The sequence below is a fragment of the Odocoileus virginianus genome, chromosome 18, assembly GCF_023699985.2.
Source record: "Odocoileus virginianus isolate 20LAN1187 ecotype Illinois chromosome 18, Ovbor_1.2, whole genome shotgun sequence".
In the NCBI taxonomy this organism is placed as follows: Eukaryota; Metazoa; Chordata; class Mammalia; order Artiodactyla; family Cervidae; genus Odocoileus; species Odocoileus virginianus.
The window spans coordinates 13,219,065-13,239,875 of NC_069691.1; the positions used below are offsets into that span (position 1 = coordinate 13,219,065).

The 20,811-nt window shown below is 38.0% G+C and overlaps 1 protein-coding gene across 1 annotated transcript in view; it reads right to left on the reverse strand.

The window, feature by feature from the left end:
- The window catches only part of TMC1 (transmembrane channel like 1), a 184,890-nt gene that overhangs the window by 66,025 nt on the left and 98,054 nt on the right, over positions 1–20,811 (reverse strand). The window contains exons 6-9 of the mRNA XM_070480157.1: positions 15,700–15,790; positions 13,919–14,000; positions 6,309–6,415; positions 2,322–2,420 (exon numbers count right to left, since the gene is read on the reverse strand). Of these exons, the coding sequence (XP_070336258.1) occupies positions 2,322–2,420; positions 6,309–6,415; positions 13,919–14,000; positions 15,700–15,790 (379 nt within the window). The remainder of the gene's footprint in view (positions 1–2,321; positions 2,421–6,308; positions 6,416–13,918; positions 14,001–15,699; positions 15,791–20,811) is intronic.

Genomic DNA, 20,811 nt, shown 5'->3' on the forward strand with positions numbered 1-20,811 from the left:
AGAAGTCAAAATGCCTTTTATTCATACTTTTAATTCTTCCTTTCCCTGATATAACTAAAACATCAGAAAATGCCAGTAATATTATTAGTTCTTGGTCTTATTAACCAGACTGGAAGCTTATTATGTTACTAATCAGAGGAAGAGAATGAGAAATAAAAATAATATGTGGGAGGCATAGTAATAAATTAATTGAAATGTAAATGGGGGAGGAGAGAGAGGGAGAAATAGAGGAAGTAGAAGTACTAGAAAGGAGAAATAAAGATAAGAAGTCAAATCTAACTCAAAGGCCATATCTTCTCTGAAACTCAGGCACACAAGCGAAATAAACAACCTGCTTCCTCAGGGCTCCCTGGTATTTTTTTCTCCTTCATTTTACTAAGTGCAAAACACATTGTATACTAGTTGCCTGTGCAAGAGCTTTCTTCTACTATCATAGTTACCTTGAGGTCAAGAACCATGTCACATTCATCTTTGTAAAACCAGGGTCTGTTTATATTTAATAAACATTGAATTTAAGTGAAAATTCCAACTGACATGTGTAAATTAAAATTCCAAAGGCCACAAAGTTGAAGCTGTCACTCTGCTTGTGCTTATTCTAGAGGTGCCTTGTTGAGTCAGAGGCTGGGAACCTATCCTAAATTTATATTTCCTGGTACTGCTCACATCAATTAAATTCTTTGGTTCTTATTTCAATGCTCTACAAATCCTCCCCCTTGCTCAGGATTCCCAGGAAACAAGATTCATTAAGTCTTTACGGGTTGAGTATTATGTCAAGGGCTTCAACGAAGATGCAGCAGATGTTATTCTTTCTTTAGGAAACTCACAATTTAGAGAGATTGAGGGTAGAATTCAAAACATCTCTGAAATATGCATATTAATAGTGTAAATATGAAGACCATTGTTTTTCTCTCCTTCCTTCATTCCCCACTCTACATAAAATTTTATTCTCATTTGCTACCCTTCAAAGATTCTGAATTATTAATTCCCCAATCTCCACCATTCTACTTTCTGATCCTATACACTTCCGAACATCTCTAATCTGGCCACTACACATTTAAGAAGAATGTGTAAAATTGAATCATTGTCACAGACTTGAATCACGCTCCAAAATGATTTTTCAATAGGCAAAAATGAATCCCTGCCATAATAATCCCCACCCAGGGGAGCTCAAAGTGTAATACTCATTTTAGTGCTATGATTGAATAATGCCCATTTGGGTATCACAATCTAGTGATACTCATTTTCATTTTATATAAAATTTAGAATTTGGTATTATTTAGTATTTACTATCTAGTTTTATTTAGTATTGACTCTTCAATAATGCTAAATAGACACATGTAAGAAGGGAAGAAACTAATACAAAATATCAAAACCTGAGGAATACAACAAGATTTTCCAAAAAGCACCTTTGCAAACTCTTGCTTTGTCCTTTTCCAAACAGAGACAATAATATTTACATGAAGAAAACTAAGATCATGGTATCCAGTCCCATCACTTATGGGCAAATAGGTGGGGAAACAATGGAAACAGTGAGAGACTTTATTTGGGGGGGCTCCAAAATCACTGCTGATGGTGACTGCAGCCATGAAATTAAACATGCTTGCTCCTTGGAAGGAAAGTTATGACCAACCTAAATAGCATATTAAAAAGCAGAGACATTACTTTGCCAACAAAGGTCCATCTATTCAAAGCTATGGTTTTTCCAGTAGTCATGTATGGATGTGAGAGTTGGACCATTAAGAAAGCTGAGCATTGAAGAATTGATGCTTTTGAACCATGGTATTGGAGAAGACTCTTGAGAGTCCCTTGGACTGCAAGGAGATCCAACCAGTCCACCCTAAAGGAAATCAGTCCTGAATATTCACTGGAAGAATTGATGTTAAAGCTGAAACTCCAACACTTTTGCCCATCTGATGCAAAGAACTGACTCATTTGACTAGACCCTGATGCTGGGAAAGATTGAAGGCAGGAGGAGAAGGGGACGACAGAGGATGAGATGGTTGGATGGCATCACTGACTCAATGGAAATGAGTCTGAGCAAGCTTCAGGAGTTGGTGATGGACAGGGAAGCCTGGCATGCTGCAGTCCAGGGATCAAAAAGAGTTGGACATGAGTGAGTGACTGGACTGAACTTTCATTCATTTAATCATCTTATCATATCCCTAAACTCCATTTACTTTTCTTTCCCTTTTCTTTTTTCTTTTTTTAAGGGGGCAGAACTCTCTCTCTGCAGACCTTCATTCAGCTACAGAAGAGGGGCCATGGAATTACAGAATACGGAAAACCCGTCACCACGCACACAGCTGGGTGGGAACACTTACATTGAAATCATACAGGACCCCAAAGTTGGCTGCTGACGCCTCCTCAGCCCTGGGAACCGTTTTCCTAGGTAAACTGCCATACGGCAGACCCCAGAGGTACTACATGGAGAAACAAAGAAAGCAGTTAACAATTGGAATCAAAGTCTGAGCCACACATGTGATCACAAATGGTTTTGGTTAGAATTCTTCTGAAACTTTTTCATGGGGACTCTGCGGGTCTCCATGTGGGGTCCCCTTTTCTGGGAACCGACTACTAAATCCAGAGTGCAGAACAAAGGGAACACTAAGGACCCTGCATTCTGACTGCAGCAGACCACCAGCAATCTAACCCACCACTTTGCCCAGAGGCTTGCTGAGAGCCCTACTACCCACCACCACTGCCATACTAGTCTCATTTAGGAGGTCTGGAAAGGAGAGGGGTGGCCTTTGGGGGACAATAGTTTTCAAAAACGCCATACTACCCACATAGTCAGATGGGAATATTCCTCGGGGGTTGGGGTGGTGGAGAATCTCTCCCTCATGTCAAGGAAGAGAAGAAAAAGGAGAGTCACTCATACAATTAGAGGCTGTCAACTAATAGGGGCTTCCCTGGTGGCTCAGATGGTAAGGAATCTGTCTGCAATGCAGGCCTGGCTTCGATCCCTGGGTTGGGAAGATCCCTTGGAGAAGGGAGTGGCTACCCACTCCAGTTTTCTTGCCTAGAAAATCCCATGGACGGAGGAGCCTGGTGGGATACAGTCCACAGGGTCACAAAGCGTTTTACACGACTGAGCAACTAACACTTTCACTTCTCAGCTAGGAGGGAAGATTGTACCCTGACTGTGATGTCTGCTGCATCACTGATTCAGGTTTACTGCCCAGACCTTGTGCTACCAGATTAGAAGACATGTGATTAGGGGTGGAGGAAGTCAGTGATGGAGCAAAGCAAGGAGCAGAGCTCTAGCCCCAGCATAGGCACAAAATTGGCCAAGCAGATGCTGCTTATTATGCAACATGAAAACATCACTTCTCTGGGGCTGTGGCTGGAGGAGGAGAAAGAATGTGAATGGAAACCTAGGGGCAGAGATTGACTGGGCAACAGCTGCGAATCAGGCCCTGCTCCTTCCCTCCACACAAACTGCACAGCTTCCACAGCAGTCCTTCTGGCTTCCTGAGACAGAACAGAGCAGAGCATGGGTTCCACTCATGCTCTCTTTCCCCAGAGTTGGAGGCCACAGAAAACAGAAGATCAGGGCCTCCAGTTTGCACAGGGAGCAGGAACTTAGGGCAAAAGGGCAAATGCATCGGAGGAATGCTGAGTAAGGCTGCTGGGTGGAGGCCCCTGAAAAATCCAGCATTGTGGCTGGGAGGCAATCAGTCCTGCCCTCTGGTGGTTCTGTAAAGTCAGCAAGCAGGGAGCCCATCCTCTTCTGTTTGTTTGCTGGAGTTGGTAATCAATGCCCAGAAAACAGGATGCCCCTCAACATCTAACACAACCTGGAAAAAAAGCATCCAAAACCAATATGCTTCCTAGTTCTGGGAACACATCTCACTGAACACATATTAGCTTCCTGCACTGCATATGAGTGCTCGGTGCTCAGTCATGTCCTACCCTTCACAGCCCCATGGACTGTAGCCTGCCAGGCTCCTCTGCCCATGGAATTTTCTAGGAAGAATACTGGAGTAGGTTGCCATTTCCTTCTCCAGAAGATCTTCCCAACCCAGGAGCATCCTACAATTTTCTATAGTTGGAATGAATTAGCAACAACCTTTCATTCCTCCACACGGAGGCAGCATGGTGTAGGGGGAAAAGAGTAAATGCAGCTGATAAGATTCCCTGTATACTCTGCACTGACACTGAGAAGCATCGTAGTAACTGGTGGTAGTTTCAGGTTTCCTTAGAGAAGAGCAAAAACAAAGTTGTGGTTAACTCGAAATAGGTGAAATACATTCTGCTGCATTGCTTAAAGTTTTTGCTTAGGATGTGTACTATACTTATGACCTTAGACATCTTAGGACTTTTGATCTAAGTCCACCATCTTCTATGAGCCAGACAGTCATATAACCCCCCAAATTATCTCAAAGATTATAAAACTAGCAAAACAGGGTGCATAAGCTTGTTACATAAGACGAACACTCATTCCAGATCAGCTTTAAAAAAATAAAATAAAATAACAACCTTCTCACTCTGTGATATCAGCTAAGTCCAATCAGCATTATATGACTCAGATTCCACATTTTTAAAATGGAGAAAGAAAAACTTGACTATATTCTACTTTATAAATTTGTTGTGAGGCTCAGTGAGTAAAAGAAGTGAAAGTACTTTCCACGTTAAAAGCTGAATCTCATTAAGCAGTAAGGCACTGGTATTATTCTTGTGGGGAGGCTTGATACAAAAGCTGGCTCTGATTTGAAACCACAGGGATAAAAAACACTCAAAACAATTAGTTTTGGCCATTGCCAATGGTGTATTGAACAAATCGGCTTTTGAAACACTGATATCTGGAAAGATCCTTTGTAAGTTAAGTAAAGCCTAACCCAACTTATGTATGGTAAGCATCCAAAGAAGTCAGAGTCATTTAACTTCTTACAGTTAAGTACACAACCTCAGTCTTGTTTCTTGGTCTTAGTTAATTGGTCTTAGTACAGCCTTGACATACTCCTTTTCCTATTTGGAACCAGTCTGTTGTTCCATGCCCAGTTCTAAGTGTTGCTTCCTGACCTGCATATAGGTTTCTCAAGAGGCAAGTCAGGTGGTCTGATATTCCCATCTCTTTCAGAATTTTCCACAGTTTATTGTGATCCACACAGTCAAAGGCTTTATCATAGTAAATAAAGCAGAAATAGATGTTTTTCTGGAACTCTCTTACTTTTTTGATGATCCAGCAGATGTTGGCCATTTGATCTCTGGTTCCTGTGCCTTTTCTAAAACCAACTTGAACATCTGGAAGTTCTTGACTCATGTATTGCTGAAGCTTGGCTTGGAGAATTTTGAGCATTACATTACTAGCATGTGAGATGAGTGCAATTGTGCGGTAGTTTGAGCATTCTTTGGAATTGCCTTTCTTAGGGATTGGAATGAAAACTGACCTTTTCCAGTCCTGTGGCCACTGCTGAGTTTTCCACATTTGCTGGCATATTGAGTGCAGCACTTTCACAGCATCATCTTTCTGAATTTGAAATAGCTCAACTGGAATTCCATCACCTCCACTAGCTTTGTTCGTAGTGATGCTTTCTAAGGCCCACTTGACTTCACCTTCCAGGATGTCTGGCTCTAGGTGAGTGATCACGCCATCGTGATTATCTGGGTCGTGAAGATCTTTTTTGTACAGTTCCTCTGTGTATTCTTGCCACCTCTTCTTAATATCTTCTGCTTCTGTTAAGTCCCTACCATTTCTGTCCTTTATTGAGCCCATCTTTGCATGAAATGTTCCCTTGGTATCTTCAATTTTCTTGAAGAGATCTCTAGTCTTTCCCATTCTATTGTTTTCCTCTATTTCTTTGCATTGATCCCTGAGGAAGGCTTTCTTATTTCTCCTTACTACTCTTTGGAACTCTGCATTCTGATGCTTATATCTTTTGTTTTCTCCTCTGCTTTTTTGCAAAGTTGCATTAAGTAGTATCTTTTTCAATGCAAACTTGGCAAAATAAATACATGCAACACACAAGATGTCAAAGTCTTTCTCTTGAGCAATTAATATTAGGCACAGGGGCCACCTTGGGACTCTGATAGAATCTGTGAACATTTTCACTTAGAAATGTACATTTAAACATGCACACACATTTTATTTATTATTTCAGGAGGCCACATACTCTTCAGAGAAAAATTAAGACCTTTGGTTGATGGACACCGTTTTGAAGATTAATTTGTTACAAATACTATTACTCTAACAGCATAGGTAGCTAGATAGACAGTCTACTCTTAAAAAGAGTGGAGTTTTTTTAGTAGAGTGCTTGCATAAGAAGCTCGTTACAGCATGTTTTATAAACTAGAAGTCAGAATCTTACCTCTGGCAACATGATAAGGCTGAATGTCAGGATAAAGAGAACCATGTTTACTCCATACATCCATCTCAAGAAGAGGAAGTATGAAGCCACTGATGAGCCAAACTGACCTATTAAAAAGAAAATAAAAGTTTGAGAGGGGGGAAAAACAAGACAAAAGCCAAATCTTGGTGTCTTCTAAATTGAGTTGTCTCATTGCAACACATTGATTTTTTTTTTCACTTTTACAGGCTCTAGCAATTTTTTTTTTCTATCCAGAAAGAGAAAATGTTAACATGATGAAAGTAGATGTGCATTCTACACAATGACTACATCTTTAGAGTCCATCTTCCCACCTTTTGCTCGGCAGCCAGAGTTGACATTTGAAGAACCCATTTTATTCTTTGAGTTAACACAGTTAAGTGAGAAAATGTATATAAACTGGTTATGTTATTGAGCCCAAGCTCATATTTCTCACCACACAACAGGCCAATAAACCAAGAGATGAGTTGTTGGGGCAAGGGATAATGACTTTATTCAGAAAGCCAGCAAACCAAGAAGATGGTGAAGTTACGCCCCCAAAGAACTATCTGGCCTGGTTTAGAATTTAGGCTTCCTTTATACTAACAGGGGAGGGGGGAAAAGTCAAACATTTCCTAGTTCCAGCTAGCTTCCAGAGGGAATGTGTTAATTTCTTCCTTCCTTTAGTCATTCATAGGTGGACCTGATGAGAATGTTCCTCATGAGCTTAACAGAGATATTTTAGCTTAACTCTCATTACCTGGAAGGCAGGATTCCCAGAAATGGGCCATTATGTATAATTTAAACTTACAGGCAACGTCCCTTTAGTGGTTAACACAACAGAACACAAAAATTCCTCCCTATTACAGTTACTGCAATGCCTGGCCAGTAGTTAGCTATCATTACAATTATAATTACTGTGCTTCTTCCTCTTTTTTCTCAAGCAACAATATTCTTCCCAAAGTTTACCACATCTTTTATGGAGAGGAGCCTGGCAGGCTACAGTCCATGATGTCACAAAGAGTTGGACATAACTGAGTGATGAACACACACACACAGACACACACATCCTATAGACCATCCCTGTGCTGTTCTGAGCAGATGGGGCATTTCATAGATAGTGTAGAAGCTGAAGTCCATTCATTCATTTTTCACATGTTTACCTTCTGTCAGGAATTATCTTAGATATGAAACATAATATCAGAGACAGGACTGCTGCTCTAATACAACTTATGTTTTACTGAGGTGTGGAAACAAGAAATATGCAGTAATTTAAAAAGACATAAAGAATTATACACTCATCATAATATATACATTACATTATAATCATATATTTATAGAAGTATATATAATAATTTATCCAGATCAGTCCTAGAGGGAAGAAGGTAAAATACTGAGAGGGGTTGCTTTAGATGGGTTTGTAGAGGAAGGTTTGACTCTCATGTGAGCTTGGCCTCATCTTAGTAAGCAGAGGCTGAAATGAAAGAAGGTAACATTTGAGCAGAGATCTGAAGTTGAAGGAACAGGCAGCAAGGACCACAGCTGGGGAAGAGCAGTGCAAGCAGAGGAAAATGCAGGAACAAGTATCATGAGGGAAGCCAGAGCTCAGGACAATTGAGGAACAAACCTAAAGGCTTCCGGTTGGAGCACAGTGAATAAAGGAAAATGGAGATGGGTGCAGATGAAGAAACCAAACCACAGTGTGTGTAGGGCCTCTTAAGGAAAGGTAAAAAGTGAGCGTTTTATTTTAAATGTGACGAAAAGTCATTGACAGGTGTTAAGCAGTGGGGGTGGGTGGGGAGACTTCAATTTAAACACTCACTTCAGGCCTAGGGAATTAATTGGGAGGGGACAGGCAAGAATGTGCTGTCAACTCACACCTCGGGGAAAGTAAAGTGATCTGTCCAATTCTTATTGACTATGAAAAACCAAACAAAAGCATTCTCTTAAATCAGAGAATGGAAAAGGAATAAAAAACTGAATTTGAGTCTCAGGTTGAAATTTCACAGATTAATAAAAGCCAGCATTCTTTGATAATCATTTAAGATTCAATATCAAGTTGCTAGTTTCCCCAGTCTTCCTAATTTTTATTTTCATTGCCCACAAAGAACCAGGGAACACTCTCAGCTACTCTCTGCATCAGGCCCTTTGTCCTGACTCATTCAGCAAAGCACCTCCTGGGGAACACTGCTTTCTTGGGGTCTCTAGCTTTAAAGCATTGCTGATAGGGAAGCATTATTACAGGAGGAGGGAAGTTAATGTGGAGCAAATTTCAGCCTCTGCTTACTAAGATAAAGCCAAGCTCATATGAGAGTCAGACCTCTATTTCCAGAATTTAGTCCATTCTTTAGGTACCATCTTACTCTCAGAACACAGTGACAGTTTTTATAGAAACTTAAAAGGAATTCAATGTCTAAATGCATGAATGCATGTTAAATTGCTTCAGTCATGTCCAACTCTTTGCAACCTTATGTATGAATGGTAGCCCACCAGGCTTCTCTGTCCATGGAAGTTTCCAGGCAAGAATATTGGAGTGGGTTACCATGCTCTCCTCCAGTGGATCTTCTTGACTCCAGGATTGAATCCATGTGTCTTATGTTTCCAGCATTGGTTGGCGGGTTCTTTACCACTAGCACAGCCTGGGAAGCCCCAACTGGACATTTTGTATTTGGATTCATTTCATTTTGTAGAGGGGTACTGAGTTCTACAAAACCTCTAAAAGTGTGTGCTGTTGATAAACATGCCCCCCAGGTGTTGTAACTGGATGCACTGGTCTATCTGCAGAAACGCTGGAGCAGATCCTCCTCTCCTAGGACATCTGATCATCCACCTGGCTCCCAGTGATGTCATATCATTTCATGGTCGTTATCTGTGTTCTCTGGCAACAACTACCCAAGGGCTGCCTCAGCCAGGTTCACTTATCATGTTTTATTGAAGGCAGTGGACTTCCAGCTTATTAGTCATTACAGTTACTCATTAACTGGAAAACATTTGTCTCTAGGTTTCCGTGGCAAGCTTTTCCCTGAAAACACATGTGAAACCCTCTGATATAGAGTTCTGAGCATAGGATACTGACCCATCCTTCCTTCTTTCCCTCCCTCCCTCCTTTTTTTCTTCCCTTCCTTCCTGGCCTTTTATGCTTTTGCTCTTCTAATTAGCACCAGGGCCCACCCTTTCCCAGTTCCCCAAACACAATCCCTGGCAAATGAGTGTAAATATACCTAAAAGCAAAAAAGAGAAGCAAATTAAAATATTTCAAAAAATACTCCTTCCATGATATATGGGCTTCTCTGGTTGCTCAGATAGTAAAGAATTTGCCTGCAATGCAGGAGACCTGGGTTCAATCCCCGCGTCAGGAAAATCTCTTGGAGAAGGAAATGGCAACCCACTCTAGTATTCCTGCCTGGAGAATTTCACAGACAGAGGAGCCTGGCAGGCAGGCTACAGTCCATAGGGTCACAAACAGTCAGACACAACTGAGCAACTGAGGATGCACAAACACATCCGCCCTATATATAATCCATATATATTATATACATTTGACTCCAAAGCTTATAAACTCAAGTTTTTAGACTTGAAAGTGGCTTCACCACAATTTTTTTTGGAGGTAGAGAAGTGAAAACTAAGGCTTTTCTCTGCAAAATCCTAGGTATAAAGAAAATGAATTGTAGGAAAATAGATTTCATCAAAGCCAGAGTGATTGTAGGAAAGATTCAGACACTGGTCAAAGAGACTGAGGAGTCCAGAAGACAATGTTCCTTCTGTGTGATACCTACCAATGTGAGAGGAGGAAAGAACAATAACAAAACAAAGAACAAAGATCATAAAGAAGAGAAAACAAATCAATGGGTTGACATCAAAGTTCCATATGCCCTTTCCCTTTCTCAACACAAAAATGAAAAAGAAGACATGTTCCCCTCTTCATAATCATTTAGCCCAGTGGTTCTAGCCTCCCAGAGATTGTTGACTGAAACGTGCATTTCCTTAAAGAAAAGAAACCTTTCTATAGTGAAGCTAAATGAGCATAATTAAAAGAACAGTCATTTCCATGTGCTCAGTCTCTCAAATAAAACTGACTTATTCTTGTAGAGAACAGTAATAATAGTAGTAGCCAACATATTTTGATGGTCAGTTACATATACTGAGAATTTTACTAGCATCAATTCATTTTACTGCCTTGACAATTTGGTAAGGTTAAGTATTATTAGTGCAACTGTGTGGATGGGAAATCAAAAACAAACACAGCAGTTGACTGATCCAAGATTTTATTAATAATAATAATTGCTAAAGTTTAATGACTTTGTTCCAGACATCTATTTGATCTCTGCATATTAATTCATTTAACTATTATCAAATCCCTGCCAGGGAATCTATTGCACTCCCATTTTACAGAGACTTAACTCCATAGTTACACATCTAGTAAATGATGGAGCCAGGTTACACTGTATTTACATAAATAGTAAATGATGCAGCCAGAGTTCTAAATCAGATAGTCTTTATCTATAGATGTTTGACTCCAAATCGACATTTCTCTTATCCACAGTGCAATATTGCTCCTCAAGTATCATCACAGTTGCATGCTAATTCACTTCATTCACGTCCAACTCTGTGCGAACTGCTGGACTGCAGCCCGCCAGGCTCTTCTGTCCATGGGGATTCTCCAGGCAAGAATACTGGAGTGGTTTGTTGGGCCCTCCTCCAGGGGATCTTCCCAACCCAGGGGTCGAACCTGCAACTCTTATGTCTCCTGCATTGGCAGGCAGGTTCTTTACCACTAGTGCCACCTGGGATAATCATAGTTAAATTCATCTAAAAAATGTTTTTTTAAAAAAACTATTTTATGCTATATAGAATAAATATGCAATGGATGTGTGTGTGAGAGAATAGATATAGGTAATATCCATCAAACAGCTAAAGCTGATCAAATTTACAAATCTGGATTGTGCCCATCAATGACCAATTCCTTTCTCTTTAATCTAATGAATACATACTGTTTCATTAGTAAATTATTAATATATTTAAAGTCTTTGGTATTTATTAAAATGAAGTCTAAACCTTATGCAATATTCTTTTTCCTGAATTTTCTTGTGTATCTTTTAAATTAATGTTAAGGTTTCATATCTCCCTCTGGATATTTATTATTAAGACAGAGTAATTTGTAGTCTGTCATTGTGTATAATTTCCTCTTGAACAGATGGGTAATAAGACAAGCAGATAAATATGAGCATTTCTAAATGGGAAAAGACCAATTAAATTACCTGCTGTAAAGTACAATATAAATACCATCTTGTTAGGCAAGGATTCAGAGCAGTTTCTTTCAAACTGATCTAGGGATGGGGAATTAAATGTGGCAAATTTAATTTACATTTTTCTGGAGCCCTTAGGCCAGCAGGGAAACTTGTAGTTTAAACTCTATGCTTAAGGTTGTCTGTCTAAAGCTATTTCTGGTCTTAAAAAAAAAAGTAGTCTATCACACCTTAATTTTTTTTTATGCCTCCTGTTTCTGAAAACTCTCTTTTTTTAAACTTTTTATTTTGTATAGCTCGTTAACCATGCTGTGATAGTCTCAGGGGAACAGCGAAGAGACTCGGCCATACACATACATGCATCCCCTCTCATCCGGGCTGCCATTTAACATTGAGTAGAGTTCCCTGTGCTATACAGTAGGTCCTTGTTAGTTACCCATTTTAGATATAGCAGTGTATACATGTCCACCCCGAACGTCCTAACTATCCCTTCCCCCCAACCATCTCCCCTGGCAACCATAAGTCTGTTCTCTAAGTCTGTATCACACTTTAACTTTGATGCTGTAATTTACTATTAGGAAGAAGTAGATTCTGAGAAAGGCTTGTAATGTCCAATGTGAAAGAATTCAATGATTTAATCCATGGTTTTCATAGTAACACAGGAGTCAAGTAGGTATAGGTTATATTTGTACTCCTGGGGTACCAATGTATAGCTTCTTCAGCAAAATATGCAATGCAATGTGGTTTGATAAGGTGCTTCTCAGCAGGTAACCACGGGGTTTTAGGCAAGGTCCTTTTCCAAGGCTGATGTAACAGTAAAACTCCATGGCATCACCATATGACACAAAACTTCACAGCAAGAATTATCAAATCTATTTTTTATATGGAGAAAGCGGAGAATCAATGAGTACCTGGCCCACTTTAGTATTGGGATCCATGACCTACTGGAATCAAAATGGAAACAGCAAGAGTTTTAGAAATTTACTTTTCCATTTCCATTTGGAAAATGTCTGCTATTTAATTTTATTCAGCATATTCATTAAAACCAAGCATATTCTAGGTCTGGGGGTCCAGGAGTGAACAAAACAAATTTTCTGCCTTCATATCTATTGGAAGAAATGAACAAAATGAAGTGAAATGACTGTATTTTTCATTTAATTATTTTATTTTTTATTTAATAATTTATTTTTAAATTAAATGAAAAATATTGTGTTTTAGATAGTGATAAGTGTTGAGGAGAAAAATATAGCAAGAAAGGGCTGGCACAGGAATATGTGGGAGGAATTAATGAGCTGATTTATTTTATTATGTATTATGTATTTGATTAATACGCTGATGTATTTTAATTCATTGCCATCTGATGATGAGAGACAGAGGACTGAGAGGTCCTCACTCCTAAAACATGCCCAATCTTGTCAGTGAAATATCCATCAACTGTGTTATCTCCCTATGGAGCCTCCACTTTAATTAGGCAACACCACATTTAGCCAGCAGGAAAATCTGCCCTGCTATCTGGAGGGGTATGGAGGAAAATCAGATTCTACTCAAAACTATTAGAAACCCGAATATAACAAGGCTATGCTCAAAATTATTTTAAATGTTATCGCCTTTTTTAAAATTTTCTTTTATTATTTTTAAAATGACATACTATCATATTTACAATATTTTAAAATTTTTATCTTCCTTATTCTAAGCCTAGAGCACTATAATAAATAGTTTTTGATTGAGTATATTCTCCTGCTTTCTCTGTACACTATGAACATTATACAAAATGAAGGCACAATATGATATTCAGATAGTGAGTTTCTGGATGATTAGTGCTTATTCTCACTTCAGAGATTTGAAAATGATGTGTTTTTTTTTTAAATGATGCTTTAAGATTTCTTCACTATTTTTAGATATGGCTCATTTTAATTATTGTCTAACATCCAAGTGAATGTATATTTTCTTTTTTGATATTTCTATGAGTTTATTTTAAATTGAAGTATAATTGATTTACAATATTTCAAGTGATTATGTATTTTCAATGTCATGTTCATTTCCAAAATAAAAGCTCTGCTTTCCCAATGACATGACTCAATGTTATTGTGCACAATACTGACTTTCATGTGTAGAAGAAAATACAAGGTCAAGATGAGAATAATTTGGTCTAATGCAGAAAAGGAGAGTGGAGTCTCCAGTGCTGCAGCTAGTAAGTGCTAGCAAAGCTTTACAGTGAGCAAAGAGGACATAACAATGTCTTTATTTGTTTGTTTTCTTGTTTTTAATCTTTTCAGTAGTACAGGACTGAGAAAACCATCTGATAAGCTTATGAGACATTTATCTAGGACAGCATTCCTCATCTAATGAGATCGAATGAGCACTTACTTTCAATTGCCTTGATTTTATTTTCCCATGGGACACAAGCAGCTTTGAAGTTCTCAAAATCTCGGAGAAATTTTGCCCATTTCTGAAAAGAAAGCCAAGTTCAACAATAAAACCCAACTGCTTGTTTGTTAAGATGTTTATCCCCCACACTCGTCCCAAAATATCACATGACAATGAGCCTGGAAAGATCTCTCTGGCATCACATAGTGCTTTTTGTAAAAGAGGAAGATGCTAGGTTTCACTTGTTCCCCTGTTCCCCACCTACTCCTGGACCAATTTAATTAAAAGATGTTTACTGGCTTTCTGTTTTACAGAAAATATGCCAACCACTGAAAATGATCTGTTTATTCTTCTACACAATAAGAGAGCAGGGACTGAGTTAGCACCTAATAAGGTATGTATTTAATTAAATATTCATTGCATGAAGAAATTAAGGAAATATAAATAAGGCATAGTTCCTGCTTTGAAGGGCTTCTGGCTCAAGTACACTGTACAGGATGTTAAGTGCTATGACTTTTCATTCTGGTAGAGATAAAACAGTTGTCTAAATGGAAAGGCATGGTGCTATAGGAAAGGGAAGGAAGAAAAAAAAAAGAATCATAAACTAGTTTTTGTAAAAGATCTTCCTCCCACTTTATCCAACAATGTTGGGTTACCCATAAGAAGAAGAATGAGGATGAGACAGATAACTTTGCATTTGTATAGATAATGCTGGGATAATGGATGAGCTAAACAGGCATGTGGCACCTAAATAAGATTTGATACAAGCCCGAAATTCAAAAGATTACCTAAACCAGAAACAACTCAAATGTTCATCTATAATTGAATGGATAAGTAAATTACAATATCTTCACATGATAGAATATAACATATAAATAAAAATGAACTATAACTCCCATGACATGGACATATTTCATGCAAATAACATTGCTCAAAGAAGCAAGAAACAAAAGCATAAATGCTGTATGATTACATTTATTTAAACTGTAAAAACAGATAAAATTAATCCATGATATATAAATATGTATCAGATCTACCTATAGATTTCATATTTAAGATAAATGAACTTTATTCACAAAACTCCATCTCTATTAGAACATATTTAGCCTCAGGTGGTATAACATTTGTAAAGAGAAGATAATAATGTCTACATACCTACTTTGCTGTGAGAATTAAATTTGGAAGGACTTTTATAATAAGGACTCAATTTTTATAGAAGGATTTAACTCAGTGCTTGGAACATAGTAAGTGCTAAATAAATGTTAGTCTCTTTTCTATCTTTTCCAAAAATCTACATTTATATTGGCATATCATTTGTTTTCTCTTATTTACTATCCAATTTATAGTTGATGTACCTAGTAGAGAAGAGTTATATGGCTCTGTAGCTTGTAGACATTTTGAGAAAGAAACCTTGATCCAGAACCACATAACTCCCAGTGAATGAAAACGAAAGGGGCACAGTCTATTACATTTGGAAGTGATAAAATCATACAAGTCAATCTTCTGCCACAAATCAATGTTTCTCAACTTATGTTTCATTTTAACTCTTTTAAAGAGCCTTTCAGGACAATTTTTTTTTTTTTTCCTGAATCACTCCTTTCTTCAAATTTCAATAACAGAGTACTGTGTATCTAGTATAATGTACCTAAATACACACATAACATGTCAGATTTTTTTTGTCACTCTCTCAGAACAGAACCAATTTTACAACCCCTTGGAGGCAATGTGGCTTCCACAGAGTTTATATGGCATCAAACTGACTGAACTATGAAAATACTTACCTTGGCCATCATCATCTTAAATGCAAACCACCGTTTCCCTTTTCCTTTCCCAAGAGCCCCTTCATTTTCGCTCACGAATTTTTTTGCTTCCCTGAGAAAATAAAACAAAATAAAATGTGGGTGAAGGTTAATATAGTATATAGGTAGTGGATATTTAATTTTATTACGTCTACTGTTTTATTTCTCCTTGACCCTTTTAAACTCTTAACAAATGACAGAATTTCATAATCTTGGGATTTGTAAAAGATGTTTAAGTTTTAAAATTCTGGCCAAGTGTTTAAGTTTTTAAAATTTTGGCCAGGAAGAATAAGATTTTTATTTTCACTTATTAATCAGCTGGAGTCATCAAAAAGCAAGGAATTTATGCTGAACATCAAAGTAGAGAACCCCAGTTCTCATTTCTACCACATGTAAAATTGAATCTTAATTTTATTTCAGATTCTGGCAGTCAGAATGTTTATTTTAAAATACTTTCCTTCTTTTTTAAGGATTTCTTTAAAAAAAAATAGGGCAGAGAGCTTGGGACAAACTGACATAGAACACACTTATTGACCTGGCATTTAATCTCATAAAAGCAACTATGACTTAAAACAGAAAAATCATACTACATAAAGCAAAGGGATTTAGGGAAGAGAGAAAAGGAAAGGAATAATCTTTGGCCTCACATTCTCAAAGGGTTTCAAATTTAAACCTTAACATTCTTCCCAAATATTTGTACTTTTGCAGTAGTCACATTAGTGTCATTGTGTGTGATAAAAAGCATTAACTCATCAAAATGGATAACGTGAACATGTTAAATATACTACAACTTTTATAACCTTTTTTAGTCATTTGTGCTATTGTTGTCTGTTTGCAATTTGAAAAGAATTTTACAAATAGAGGCAGTCCAGACTTGCCCTGACCTCTCAGGGGCCATAAAAGGCATAACCCAAGAGAACCAAGGGATAATCCAAACCTGGACATTAGTTCTACAAATACAACACTGTCGTCAGTTGGGTGGCCCCTCAACACATGACTACAAACTTAACACACAAAGTATTCCTTAAAAGGTGAAAGATGAAACTTCATCCTTAAGTTGATGAAGGATATTTCTGTGTTCCTCAGTATCAGTGCTAAGCTCGTAATTTTACAATACCCAGTGATCAAAACAGCACATGCCTGCTACCTTAGCCGATAACTAAACAATGGTGCCCCATTATTCACCCATACATGGACATCTACCCATGGCCTGCTATAAAAACACAAGCACAATGGAGAAGATTCTCTTCAGATGTCAGACTCCCCACATCATTTGTTTGATGCCAGGGACAATATCTTATCCTTTTTTTCTCCCACAGCACTGTTCACTACTTGGATCGTAAGAGGTGTTTAGTAAACTTATTTTCAAGTAAACTTGAAATAGACATGACTGGCATCATTCAGGTAGATGGAAACAGGGGAATGTCTAAAAACTGTATTATCCACATCAATTAATGCTCGAAAGCAAAGTCATTCCTAGACTTTGGAATCACACCCTTCTCTTTTGTCTTCTCAGAAACTAAATAGGACAGCTTCCTAGAAATGAAGAAGAGTTATTAGGCTTGCCTTGTGAAACACTCTGACATATTACAGGACTTCTGGGCTGTGAAGATTAATTGAAAAACAGTTTCTAAAACATTCTACACAGTCTAAGATGTTCAATAAAGCCATATCAACAAGTATAAACTGAACTCTCATGGGTTTTAAAAAAACTGGGTTTTTTAAAATTTTTTAATTTTTAATTTTTTAAATTTTTTAAATTAAAACTGGGTTTTAAATGCAGGCAATCAAAACCAAGCATATCCCAGTTAAGCTTTAACTATGTGTTATACAGATGACAAGACAGAAGTGAGTATGGTACCTAACAGACACTTTATAAAATGCTGAACTGATACAAACTGAAAATCAAGTAACCTGATTTTAACCCAGTTCTGTGATTTGTCTCTATGACCTGGTCCATGTTTTTGTCACTCTCTATACCCATGCTGGGGCTTCCGTGGTGGCTCAGACAGTAAAGAATCTGCCTGCAACGCAGGAGACCCAAGTTAGATTCCCTGAAGGAGGACATGGCAACCCACTTCAGTGTTCTTGCCTGGAGAATTCCATGGAGAGAGGAGCCTGGCAGGCTCCAGTCTATGGGGTCGCAAAGAGTCGGACACAACGAAGCAACGAACATTTTCACTTTCTTTCATTCCCATGCTGAGGAATCCTGTTTTTCAAAAGAAAGTGCACTTGCTCAGGACTTGCACACACCTGAGCAAATTCTGCACAGATTCCTTCAGTTACTGTGTAGCTTTTAACAGGTCCAGGATTCTCAAACAAACAAACAAAAACTGAACAAATGCTTCCTGCTTGCTTGGGTGCTGGTGAAAATCTAAGGTGTGACCATAGATGTGAACGTGCTGAAGGCATTACTACACTGTCAGTTCCACTGTAACACTTGTTTTGAAACCAAGAATCTGTTCTAACATGATTGTTATACTATGGAACAACCTGAACATAACACAAACTTTGTGTTTGCTTATGTGTGATTTTTATCTACAAGAAACACTAAGTGAATGCAAAAAAAAACAAAAACAAAAAAGCCGCATCCACCTTAACCTAGAAGGGTATACACAAAATGCACACACCTCATCAACCAGCTACTTCATGACACCACATGTGTCAGAAAAGCCACATCCATTCAGAGCTGACTTACAATGACCCTCCTTCCAGGCTTTACAGTAACTCACAAACTGCAGTCTTACCATTTCCACAAGCAAACTTCAGATCTTTTTAAAGGTAAATAGCCATATTTATTGCAGTATTTATGCATTTCTCAGCCATTTAACATGTGTAAAATATTGCTGCCATTTTCTTAAATTTCTCTTTTTAAAATATGTCACCTATGATGTTCCTGAATATTATGCCCCATTCCCATTATTCTGTAAGCCCTGTAGTTTTCACTACCCAATTTTCAAGGTGTGGTGATTTTTAGGAACCCATTCATCATGTTATAACAATTATTTGGCATCAAGAACTTTGAAATTCTTAAGACCAAGTATATGTAGGAATTATCACATCATTCTCTATTATAATAAACATATATAAATGGAGAACCAAAAATTCTTCTTAGTAGTGAAATCAAAATTTGTTTTTCAAATGTAATAAAGTGACCACTTTACAGACATACCCACAGCTCTTGATATTTAGGACATAATTAAAGAACATCAATTTAGCTTATTAGAATTATATTGCTTTCTACTTGAGTGGGCAATTAGAAAACCAGACTGCTCTAAGCAATCAGAAGTGTAAAGAAATAGCTATTCTACTCCATAAGGTTTTAAATTTTGTGAGCTGATAATTATGTTACAGGAACAGTAAACTAGCAAAATTTAAGAGATAGGGAAGTCAAGGTTATAACCAAATTGAAGTCACCAAAAAATTAATTGTAAATTAAATTATAAAATACAAAAACTTAATTACATGGCTTTCATAAGAGTTTTTAAATCAGTTATTACCTACATACTTCTCCTTTGAATGATCTAAACCCAAGTTTTTATTTTTTGTCTCTTAAATCGCCAAATTCTCCCTGGTGCTAGGCGTAGTTTCATATTTCTCTTCCAGTACTATACTACCCCACCCTCAACATACATACACATCCTGAGTTTTCAAACAAAAGTCTGGACTTCACTTCACTCCGTATAATTGCAAATATGTATTTTTTTTTCTCCCTGTAGCTCAGCTGATAAAGAATTCGCCTGCAATGCAGGAGACCCCGGTTCTTTTCCTGGATTGGGAAGTTCCCCTGGAGAAGGGCATGGCAAGCCACTCCAGTATTCTGGAGAATCCCCATGGACAGGGGAGCCTGGCGGGCCACAGGCTATGGGGTTCCAAAGAGTCAGTCATGACTAGTGACTAAGCACAGCACAGTGCCCTACCCACTCCTCTATTCTCCAAGAGGTCTTCCCCAAGTTTCATAGTTTCATACCTAAGGGCTCCTTGGCCAGCCATTCTAGCTCCTCCTGCTCTCCACTGCCCACCAGGCCCAAATACCTACCAGGGGTAGTGGGCAGAGAAGAATTGTTAAGCAAGAACAGATTCTTGATCCCCCTAATCTGATGCACTTGGAGTATAAGCATTTTGCTCCTTTTGAGCACAGAAGAGGGGAAATTGAGGTGGAAGAGCTCAGAGAAAGAACAAATCTTTATATTATTTTCAGGGCTGACCTTTACAATTAGCTGGCATGATTTTAGGATGGAAGAAACTAGCATCACCCAATCCCATCCTTCCTGATAACAGATTTCTTCACCAGAAGACAATATCTTCTAACTGTGCTATTAGGAACAAGATACAAAAAGAAAATATCCAATATGGAGATTAACACTGAGTGATACTTATCACACTAAAGCAGCCATAACAGATGTCAGAATGCAGGAAAACAAACAGCAGAGTCTTTGAAAACCAAACAGCAAAAAAAAAAAAAAAAATTATATTTTTCTTGTAATGAATCTTATTTTCTTACCCATTTGTATTGTTCTGGATAATTTAAAGGGATTTTTCTAGCCATTTTTCATGGCTAACATAAAATAGGCTTTTGGGGATAAATTCTGAACACCTACTAGCCTCAAACCAACCAAATATCTGACTGAAAAGTGTGTGTCATCTACTTGAACTGCATTCAACAAAAGCTGCCTGCCAAGTCTGTAATCCAGTCTCCATGTCTCAGAGCTCAAAGCCCTGGTACAATATGCACAGCTCTCTGAGCTGTAACCCCAGACAGGGATAAATAATTGAGCAAGGTCTATTTAATGACAATAATACCTGGCTTCATCATTCATTTATCAACCCCTTTTGTTGGTAATTAGAATAATAAGGTTTCATGGGCGTTCAAGAATGCTTTCACAGTTAGTTGAAGGGGCACACTTTAGCCTAACTTACAAAATAGATAATTTACCCATAACACGTGATACAACCCTGATTCCACAAGGGAGTTAGGACATGCTATGCTGCCTTTGACACATTCTCATCCCAGGAAACATGCTCCTCATTTGGGTTAGGTTAAGTTGACTTTTCTTTCCTCTTGTTTTCAGTTTGATGGTATCATTGAGCAAC